The sequence below is a fragment of the Drosophila erecta genome, unplaced genomic scaffold (assembly GCF_003286155.1).
Source record: "Drosophila erecta strain 14021-0224.00,06,07 unplaced genomic scaffold, DereRS2 tig00000000-arrow-pilon, whole genome shotgun sequence".
NCBI classification, from domain to species: domain Eukaryota; kingdom Metazoa; phylum Arthropoda; class Insecta; order Diptera; family Drosophilidae; genus Drosophila; species Drosophila erecta.
In genome coordinates, this window is record NW_020825194.1 from 8276757 (window position 1) to 8286418 (window position 9662).

General features: G+C 47.4%; 4 protein-coding genes across 4 annotated transcripts; 2 read left to right on the forward strand and 2 right to left on the reverse strand.

The window, feature by feature from the left end:
- The first annotated feature begins 1784 nt into the window (after positions 1–1784).
- Positions 1785–3740, forward strand: LOC6555018 (vesicular integral-membrane protein VIP36). Its single transcript, XM_001981994.3, has 5 exons — positions 1785–2068; positions 2130–2245; positions 2311–2508; positions 2562–2891; positions 3262–3740. Exons 1-5 carry the CDS (start codon positions 1930–1932, stop codon positions 3466–3468), a joined length of 990 nt encoding a protein of 329 aa, XP_001982030.1. The 5' UTR covers positions 1785–1929; the 3' UTR covers positions 3469–3740.
- Positions 3647–7425, reverse strand: LOC6555019 (adenomatous polyposis coli homolog). Its single transcript, XM_001981995.3, has 3 exons — positions 6560–7425; positions 4285–6498; positions 3647–4128 (listed from the first exon to the last, which is right to left on the reverse strand). The coding sequence occupies exons 1-3, from the start codon at positions 7193–7195 to the stop codon at positions 3775–3777; spliced, it is 3204 nt and encodes a 1067-aa protein (XP_001982031.1). The 5' UTR covers positions 7196–7425; the 3' UTR covers positions 3647–3774.
- A 398-nt stretch (positions 7426–7823) lies between these two features.
- On the forward strand, positions 7824–8563 carry LOC6555020 (28S ribosomal protein S24, mitochondrial). The gene is made up of 3 exons (XM_001981996.3): positions 7824–7921; positions 7981–8170; positions 8226–8563. Exons 1-3 carry the CDS (start codon positions 7904–7906, stop codon positions 8513–8515), a joined length of 498 nt encoding a protein of 165 aa, XP_001982032.1. The 5' UTR covers positions 7824–7903; the 3' UTR covers positions 8516–8563.
- Positions 8548–9632, reverse strand: LOC6555021 (TBC1 domain family member 7). Its single transcript, XM_001981997.3, has 3 exons — positions 8995–9632; positions 8703–8934; positions 8548–8646 (listed from the first exon to the last, which is right to left on the reverse strand). Exons 1-3 carry the CDS (start codon positions 9561–9563, stop codon positions 8560–8562), a joined length of 888 nt encoding a protein of 295 aa, XP_001982033.1. The 5' UTR covers positions 9564–9632; the 3' UTR covers positions 8548–8559.
- Positions 9633–9662: the final 30 nt, after the last annotated feature.

The following is a 9662-nucleotide window of genomic DNA, read 5'->3' on the forward strand; positions in this document are numbered from 1 at the left end:
AAGCTACTTAATAGAAAATGTTCTGCTAATACTTAACTTAGTTTTAGATACCTCTTATAACTTGAAACTACCAAGCGTGATACAGGGTAATCCCCTGCAGTCGACTCCGTGATCTACGATCAGCCATTTAGCCAGGGTATTTGGGCATTGTCTAAGTGGCCTTCCGTTCTGTTCTCTTCGGTTTTTGCATTGTCTTCACTCCACGGCGAGAGGGTCAAGTTCAGATACAATTGCTGTAAGCGAGGCAATTAATGCGGCTAATTGTTGATTGCCATTGATTTATGCTGAATCAATTAGCCAATTGCCTTGCGCCAGTGTATTGGGATTGCGGATTGGCTTTCTTTGATTCGGCCAGATACGGCAGCAGGTTATCAATCACCGAGCGGCCTCAGATTTGGCCTGTCTTGACCAGGGCCCGGGTTATTGCCACTTTGAGGAATTGGATTTGAAAAGTGCTGCTTGTTTGGGCCTCAACTTGTCCGCACATGACAGCCGATAGCTGTAGTTTATAAATGAGCTTTTAAGCGGACTACTAATTGCCAGCTTCGATCTTCTCAGGTATGCTAAAAATAACCAGCTGACGCGATGTTCTAAGCATGATAATGGCCACATCCTGTTGGGAAACTCGACATAACCATTTATCATTAATCATCCCCAACTTTCATTAGGGAGCTTTTGGGCTGCCACTCCCCGAAAACGAAAATAACCGCCATATCTCACTCCCCGAAACCATGAGGAAGTCGATCCGGCACAGGTGAGTCAAATATCGCGGGGCGACAAGAACGAATGAGGCGGTCGGAGAAAAAAAGTATAAGCTCAGCGGAAACTGGCTCGATAAAGGCAGCTGTGCAGTTGTTTTTGCTCGAGGGAGGTGAAAAGTGAAATGATTTCATAAATGACTGATATAATTAGGCACGTTATATGCCAATTAGCGGCGTGTTGAGGAAGCAACCTGTGCCGCCTTTCCCAGGTGACACATCTTGCACCGTTAGCCGCGCACGTCTAATTGTGCCCAAATGTGCATTTGAATCGCATCATTATAATTCCGAATCCGAAACGGTGTTCGATGAAGCTGCATGCCAAAGTTCCTGCCGCATTTGCATTATAAGTCGCACATTCTCACGACCAGCGACCTTGACAATGACCCCCAAAGGCGCCGCCTAACGCACGCCGAGGAGTGCACTCTTGGCGCACTGGAACTGGTTTTCCTGCTCGATTTCCACCAGCTGAGATCCATGCGCCGCAAGACCCGAGGCGTGAAGGCGCCAATGTGCGTGTGCAATAAGCCATAAAAACGACTCGCACCATGACAAACGGGCTGTTCGTCGTTGTTGGCGTTGTAATCCGATCGAAAGCTATTAATATGCAAACTGGTTGGACGCGCGAATTATGCGCCAAAATGGGGGGAAACTGTCCAAAACAATAATTTGCATTCATCAATTTTACAGTCTTAGCTGCACTTCCGCAGCGTATTTGCAGTCTGCCAAATTGTGCCACATTTATTGTCAAAGATAACCATACACAAATACCTCAAAGTATTTACTACTTTATAACTAATCCAAATTATTTATTTTCAAATACATTATGTTATGCTTACAATAAAATATAAAATATGTCACTTATTTTACATTTATTAGGTGTTAACTGGTTACAAATATTAAGGAAATATCTAATGTGATATTTCCTAAACCGAATAAAGATAAATTTAACTATTTAAATTTGATAGTAATCCCCGATAACGGCTGATAGTCAGTTTCGATAACACTTCAGCATTGCAACGTGACTTAGAATCGATGAGCCACCGATAGTTGCTAGTCACAGTAAGTGACTCACGGCTGCCCACCACTAATACGCCGGCGAAAAAAAATAGTCTGCAAATATTATTTTCCGTGTATGTAGTTTTATCCAAGTGGGCCACCGAATGCAGCCATGACCAAACCGACGCGCGCACACCGTTCCCTGGCTCTGCTGGCGCTCCTCGTCGCCCCGTTTGCGGTGCTCGGCGAAGATATGCCCAGGGAGCCGGACTACATGAAGCGGGAGCACAGTCTAGTGCGTCCATTCCAAGGTGGGTAATTGGTTACTGATCCTGATGATATGGAGTATACGTGGCTTGAGCTCCCATACAGGCGTAGGCGTGATCCTGCCACACTGGGACTTCCTGGGTAACACGATGGTGACCAGCAACTATATAAGACTGACGCCGGACTTGCAGTCCAAGAGCGGTGCACTTTGGAACTACTCGGTAAGCAGGAGGGCTGGTCTCTCCCCGCGGCGCTTGATGTTTTATGCTTGTTGTTTTTTCCAAAGCCCGTAATGACTCGCAATTGGGAGGTGCACGTGGGCTTCAAGGTGCACGGCAAGGGAACTGAACTGTTTGGTGACGGATTTGCCATTTGGTACACAAAGGAGCGCATGCAAACCGGACCGGTCTTTGGCAGCAAGGATCACTTCTCCGGACTGGCCATCATCCTAGACACATACAGCAATCACAATGGTCCACACAATGTATGAACCGCAAGGCTTTGAAAATACCTGTATTAATCTTATATCCTTGGTAGCATCAACATCCTTATCTCAGCGCCATGGTCAACAATGGCAGCTGGAGCTACGACCACGATCGCGATGGAACGCATACTCAGCTGGCCGGCTGCGAAGTTCGATTCCGCAATGTGGAGTATGAGACGCTGGTTAGCATTCGATATGAAAACGACATTCTGTCGGTGTCCACAGACCTGGAAAACCGCAACGAATGGAAGAGCTGCTTTGTAGTGGCCAACGTGGAGCTACCCACGGGCTACCACTTCGGCATGTCAGCCACGACGGGTGATCTGTCCGATAATCACGACATCCACAGCTTTAAGTTCTATGACCTGGACTCGAACGTAAATGTAAGTTCAAATTTGTTTCGCAAACCTCGGAGGGGAGAAAGCTTTACTCAATTGTCTGCTAAACCGATAAGGAGTGCAAAGAACCCGAAAGCGGACTTAATTTCAATATCTCAATTGTCTGCTACAGCGATAAGGAGTGCAAAGAACCCGAAAGTGGACAATATCTGCGTATATGTATAAATAGCATGTTTTTAATTGCTAAAAACTTGTAATAATTTAGCAGCTGGCGTCAAACACACTGTTTAATTTCAAATCGTATTAATCTTTATATGACTCGGTAAAGATGTTATATTATTATTTATATCATATTACTAAAAACCAGCTTTACCTTCTTGTTTCAATAACCCTCAACTTTATTTCTTGTTCGCAGCACGATGAGATTATACGGCGCTCCAATATCATACCGAATGCCAAGACATTCGAGCCCCCGCGCGAGCATAAAGAAGATCCCAAGCCAGGAATGTCTAACGCCAAGATCTTCTTCATCCTCCTCTTCGTGGTGGTCGTGGCGGCTGCAGTGGCTATCTTCGCTATCTCCTACTTCAAGGATCGCAACGCGCGAAAACGTTTCTACTGAGCTCCCTAGTCCGTCGAGCTAGTTCATTATAGCATCATGTTAAGAGTTTCCCGGACCTCAGTTGATCCCAACTTTTATTTATATGTATACCGCGACTGTATCAAATTTCTTATCACCCTTTTTAGTTTCCTTAATTTTTTCGTGGAAGGGTAAACATAATATTACACGTGTTGGAGAGTTAAATTTAAGTGCAAATTTTTAATCTGAACTATAGGAAAATTGAGACCGTGAGAATATTATTGCGTAGACAAGATTAAAAGCCACTAAACAAATGCATGCGCTTCTCAATTAACCAATCATCCGCTGCTAGTGCTGACGTCCAGCTAACATGGACTCAATCTGGCGCACCTGGTTACTGACAAATCGATCCCGGGCACTGATCTCCTGACGCTGCCCCGGCGGCTCACCCTCCGACTCCAAGGCGTCGTTGGACTTATGCATGCCACTAAGAATGCACTGCTCAAAAAGCGACTTGGACCGTGCGTCATCGTCGTCGTCGTCTAGCGAGTCATCTGAGCTGTAGTTCGGTTTATCGCCATCCTCGGTCTGCTCCTTCGACTGCCCATTTTCCCTGCATAGAGTGCTGGTACTAGCGTTTGCCAGGCTGGAACTGGTACTGGCACCACTGGGTTGAGGTCGGCAGCTTCCCGCAGCAATGGCCTTAAGAAAAGGGGGAACAACTTTAATAATTTCGAGTGTAAGAGTTTGCAATATCTACATTACGATTCCTTATCCCCAAGACACTTGTTTTTGAGCGTCTCAGAAAATGTTTATAAAGTGAAATATATCAGTGAAATGAAAGTGAAGTTTTCTAACCTGACTTAGGAGATTGCAGTCGTCATCCGAGTCCATGGAGAGTGAGCTTAGTGAGTCGCTCTTCTTCGGCGGTAAACGCGGCTCTGCCTCTCCCTGAACTGCACTGCGCCTGGGAGGAAGTTTGGGTGCCTGCGCCTCTTCTGCAGTCCGCATGGGAAGCTTCAGAACAGGCCCAGCCTTGGCAGAGCCAACTGTGAGATGAGAAAGTCCCGAGATGACCGAAAACGTGCAGGGACTGTCCTCGACATAGTACTTGCTCATTTCATCCGACACTGGCAGATAACTGGGCAATGCATTGCCACCGCAGCGCATCTTAGAGATTGCATCTTCTGCCGGCATCCGAGTGTCCATTCCGGGAACATCAGCTCGAGGCGCAGGCACTGGCTGCGCCTCATTCGCATTTAAGTCATTCGGAATGGACAAAATGGAGAGATCGCTATTGCTTGGCGCTTTGGAAAGCACGGCGGGAGTGTCCTCCGTGCAATAGCTACGAGGAGCATCCCCATTGCCGTTCATGTCATTTCCACGCTGATCTCGAACGGCGTTTGCATTGGAGTCGTCCATCATGCTCAGATTACTTAGGCTGGTGGCGCAGGAGAAGGTGGCAGGCGTGTGCTCCACGTGGAATCTGTTCAGCTTGTCCTCAAATACAGTGTTGGGCTTCTGTTCCGGTGTATCTAAGTTATTTTGTGTAGTCACTTTCCTATTCCTTCTCGGAGATTGAGGCATACTCTGAGTGGGTGAATCAGGCAGCTCTGATGGGGAGATTACACCACTCTGCATCCGACTGTATTCACTGATCACGGATCCATTGTCCTCACAGGCAACAGTTTCGTCGTCGCCCACTAATGAGTCCATAGAGCTGCGACGCGAAAACATTAGTGGAGTTTCTAATGCGGAATCGATGTTTTGGGGCGTATTTCCGTCTGCTTGTATTGGTAGAACAGCAGGTTTCGTTGGAGTTTTCGGCGCCATGCATTTCTCCGGTTTCTCTGTGAGGCTGTTGAGCGAGTCGAAACGACTGAAGCTGCCAGGAGTTCCTTCCTCACAGTAGTTTATTGGCCGCTCTGCAGTTTCCGTCTCCGCCTCGGTGGCAATTTTCTGCTTAGCTGCTGAAACCGCCACCAGTCCAGGACCATTGCGCAACTCCGTGGCCGAGGAGGACTTGGTAAGCTGCAATTCCTTACTTCTAATCTCATTAGTTTCCGTCTTCAGCTCCGGCTGTGCCGTCTGAGCGGATCGTCTCTCCTTATATCTAGCACTGAAATCTGTTGGCTGATCCAAGTCGATCTCAAAGGTCTTACTGCTATTGGGTTTGTGCTCCATGTATTTCATGGAGTAGTCAATGGGCTGCTCTTCTGTGGGTGTAACAATCTCGAAGGGATTCTTGGCTCCCTCCGACTTGGTTGAGTATTTAGTGGAATCGGATTTGCCCGAGTAAATGGACTCTCGGCTCTCACACTTTCTGTTCAGAAAGCCAGTTGTGCTGACTGTTGAAGGTCGCACTTTTTTAAGCGATCCCGTGGGATTTGAGCTTAGGCGAAGTGAGCTGAACCTCCGTGGCAGCGTACCCCCATGGCCAGCTTCCTTGTCTAGTGGCAGGGATCCACCATCACCATTTGGCATAAGCTCCTGGGTGGCCCTGAAGTTCACCAGATTTTTTAAGGCCGAGGCACTGCCCTCCGCAATCATGGAGTTCTTGGAGCTGATTAAGGCCCGCAAGAGCGGGATGGCATTGTGGTCAATGAGGTATTGCTGGTCCTCGGGACAGCGCGCCGAGAGATTCCACAGAGTTCCGCAGGAGTTGCTCACCACGGTAAGGCTCTCCGACTTCAACTGTTGCAGCAGAATGGCAAGGCAATTGAACCGTCTTAGGATTTGCCGGTACGGCTCACACACCGCAATGTGGCTCGAGACATTTCGAAGAATGCCGCCGGCATTTTCGATGATCTTAAGAGTTTTGCTCGGACCCTCGTAGCTAAGCATTCCCACCAAAAAGGACAGTGCTCCGTCTACTGCACAAAACTCCGCCTTGTTGGTGCTGCAGTGCGCCGAGAGATTCCAGAGGGCCGAAAGTATGGCCTTAAGAGTGTTCTCGTTTTTGTTTTGCATGGCTGCTCGAGCCAAGGAGGTCACAGTGCCCAGCTCGTTGAAGATAGTCTTCATATGTTTGTCCGCGCGCCAGGAGAGATTGCGAAGCACACCAGCGAGAACCTGAAGAAATCAAAGGTAATTAAATTGCGATCTTCTTCTTAATCTCCTAGATTAAACGCACCTGAAGCAGTTCATCCGGAGCCGTGTTCAATTGCGCAATGACCACTTCCATGAACTGCCGCTGACCGCACAGATACGATTTGTTATGGACGTTCTCGTCTCCGAAGGTGAGATTCGTGAGGGCCATGAGGCCGTAGCTCCTCAGGGCGTTGCACTGTTCCCTACCGGTAGCCGGTCCGTGGACCGCGTGATCGAGGTGGACCAAATTGGGAATCGCCTTGAGGGCTCCCAGTTCGCACATAGTCTGACGGTGCTCCTCATCGAAACTGGCTTTCATCAGGAGCTTCATAGCGGCCAGCGGATGGCGATCCTCATCATCTGCGATGGCCTCACCGCCGCTCTGCAACTGGGTGCGCAGAAAGTTACAGTAGTCGAGGATCTGGTCCAGCAGACGCAGCATCTTCACCTCCCGCTGCCGCTCCTTCTCCTCCGGATTATTGTGCACGATGTTGTGCAGCGCTTGGCTGGCGTACTTCCTCGCCGTGGAGAGGCCTTCGTCGTTGGCGTGCAGTATCTGAACCAGAAGCTGGATGCAGTCCGAGCTGCGCAGGGCGGTGCATGTTTCCGGATTTCGAGACAGCTCCAGGAAGTTGCGCGTCAACTCCAGGCGAGTAGCGTCGCTCTCGTTCAGCGTCATTACTTTGAATGTATCCTCAGCTATAAGTGCATTCAGATAACAGGGTTTCTGACAATAAACCTATACAGCTTTGCTTCTGGAAGAATCCTGTTGCAAGGTCGCTTCAACAGGTAGTTCCTTTCGATCTGGGATCCTCGATCTTTGTTCGAGATGGCCTGCGTTTAAGCCATTTTCCAAGCGCGCAGGCTCAGCGCTCGAGTACTACCGATTCAGCTACTTTATAGCTAGTTCTGACCAAGTTCAATGTAAAGTCAAAGTTCTTCAAAACAAGGTGTCATAACAAATATTGTTATATTTATTTAAGAAGCTTTAAAATATGGTTTTAATAATTTAAAAATACACCATGTTATTAATCAGCTAAGCTCAGCTGTTTTAAGCACTGAAGCAAGCTACATTTGCCAAGCAACTGTTGACAACTCTGCCCCGCGTTAGGACTAAAATAAAAATCGATTTTCAATCTATCGAGATCAAAGACTTAATTTTTAAAACCAAACAAAAAGGATTTATGCAATTTAAAATTGCATTGTCCGTGTTTTTTGTTGTTGTCTACTTTCCCTAACATTATTTGAAGTATATATAAAAAATATAGCATTACACCTTTAAAAACAATAATATCGTGCTTATCTATACATTTGTCCATCTCTAGCGAACCGTTACGTCACGTCAATCAGCTGTTGCTGGACGCAAAATTGTTCCTGCCGCAAAATAATGAACTTCTTGAAAAAGGTGAGTTAAATAACAACACTAAAACAGAATCCATGCTTAAGTAAGCCAATCCATCATAGTTGGTGCCCCAGGTGGCGACCGAGGTGCAGCAGCTCAGCCGGTCAGGATTCCACACCAGCTCCGTGTGCTGTCGCGTGCAATCTGGGCGATACCGCATAACCACAAAGCGAAACAGGCCGCTTACCTATGAGATGGCCAATCCGCCGCATTTTATTGGCCACCGCAAATCGTGGAACTCATGGAACACATGTAAGTTGTGAGAAATGTTTATTAAGCAACAATATTGATGGCACCCCTCTTTTAGCCACGATGAAGGATGCCCTGCGTCCGTCCCAGACCGCCATAGAGGATGTGTTCATCCGCAAGTTTGTCACTGGCACCTGGCACGCCCTCGTCTGCTCCGAGATCATTATCAAGCGGCAGCACAACACTATTAGGATTGCGGCCCTTATTCGGCAGGCGATCACCCCGCGAAAAATGTACTTCCTTATTGGCTACACGGAAGAGCTGCTCTCCTACTGGATGCAGTGTCCCGTGACCCTGGAACTGCAGACGGTGGGCGATAAGAAGGACGTGGTCTTCAAATACATTTAGTTGATTTTGCTATTTACATGTCCAATATAAAAGTGTAGATTTACTTAGTGAGTGTACTCGACTTCGCTGCTGTTGTTTTGCAGCGATTTTATGGCCTTGTTTACGATAATAACACCGTCGAGATCCTTCACCTAAGGCGAATTTTTTATAAGTTATGGCTTAAGACAGGGTTTCCATACCTGCTTACCGTTTCTATCAGTCTTTTGACGTCTGCTAAAGATGTTTGCTTCAGTATCAAGGACCTTATGTCCTTGACTAGTTCTACAAACAGGAAAACAACAATCTTTCGGGATCCTCCACAGACTTTGTCCCATATCTTGACCAAATCAGTTGTGCAGATGATACCAGCAAAGCAAGTTATGTACCAGTTATCCACCAGCGTTGAGTTGGCATCAAACAGGCCCAGAAGCTCCAGGTGACTATAAGAAGTAATAGAAGGGAATCAGTTGCAGTACCGGACTAACCATATGCAATCTCACTTGAGCAAGGACAGATCTTCGCGCTTCAGCATATTCTGCGTCTGCTCCTTCAGCTTGACACACTCCTTCTTCAGCTCACGGGTGTACTTGTAAAATCCCTTTGCTATCCAGTAGGTTTCCACGTCGTCGTTGAATATTTGCAGCAACGTGCGCACAATCTCTATAAAATGCATGTCATCGGCCTGGAGACTGGCAGTAGTATTGCCATGCCATAGTCGATTGGACTCCATCAGCCACATGGTGTGCATGACCTGCTCCTTCTTCTTATGATCGGTACATCGGAGCACAGTTACAGCTCGCAGCAGATCTTCGTACATTTCGCGCCTCTGGTCGCGTATATACGACGTGGACGCTTTGTGGAGCGGAAGAATACCCATGACCAGAGCCCACAGATAGCTCCTATTGTTGTTCGGCACCGTGTAGTTCATGCAGAACTGCTTGAGCTTGCTGAGGTTGCGGATGTCATCCTGTAGTAATTTGTTTAGCGACTTTTGTTCCTCTACGCTGTTTATTTGGCATTTTTCGTAGTAGATGGATCTGAAGTTTCGCTCGTCCGTATTTGTGGTCATTTTTGCGTTTATTATCCGAACAATAGGGATGGGACAACCGCCGATGACCGCGAAGAATTCCGAAATTCGATCACCGACGCGGTAACACCCTGGTAAACT

What these genes read in the sequence shown, in the direction of transcription:
- LOC6555018 (XM_001981994.3), top strand. Translation starts at nt 1,930, where the DNA reads ATGACCAAACCGACGCGCGCACACCGTTCCCTGGCTCTGCTGGCGCTC. An exon ending in TCTAGTGCGTCCATTCCAAG is followed by an intron (nt 2,069 to 2,129) that starts GTGGGTAATTGG and finishes GCTCCCATACAG; the next exon opens with GCGTAGGCGTGATCCTGCCA. An exon ending in ATCACAATGGTCCACACAAT is followed by an intron (nt 2,509 to 2,561) that starts GTATGAACCGCA and finishes TATCCTTGGTAG; the next exon opens with CATCAACATCCTTATCTCAG.
- LOC6555019 (XM_001981995.3), bottom strand. Translation starts at nt 7,195, where the DNA reads ATGACGCTGAACGAGAGCGACGCTACTCGCCTGGAGTTGACGCGCAAC. An exon ending in CTCCGGATGAACTGCTTCAG is followed by an intron (nt 6,499 to 6,559) that starts GTGCGTTTAATC and finishes TGATTTCTTCAG; the next exon opens with GTTCTCGCTGGTGTGCTTCG. An exon ending in ACTGCAATCTCCTAAGTCAG is followed by an intron (nt 4,129 to 4,284) that starts GTTAGAAAACTT and finishes CCTTTTCTTAAG; the next exon opens with GCCATTGCTGCGGGAAGCTG.
- LOC6555020 (XM_001981996.3), top strand. An exon ending in GTGGAACTCATGGAACACAT is followed by an intron (nt 8,171 to 8,225) that starts GTAAGTTGTGAG and finishes CCCCTCTTTTAG; the next exon opens with CCACGATGAAGGATGCCCTG.
- LOC6555021 (XM_001981997.3), bottom strand. Translation starts at nt 9,563, where the DNA reads ATGACCACAAATACGGACGAGCGAAACTTCAGATCCATCTACTACGAA. An exon ending in GAAGATCTGTCCTTGCTCAA is followed by an intron (nt 8,935 to 8,994) that starts GTGAGATTGCAT and finishes TACTTCTTATAG; the next exon opens with TCACCTGGAGCTTCTGGGCC. An exon ending in TCAAAAGACTGATAGAAACG is followed by an intron (nt 8,647 to 8,702) that starts GTAAGCAGGTAT and finishes AATTCGCCTTAG; the next exon opens with GTGAAGGATCTCGACGGTGT.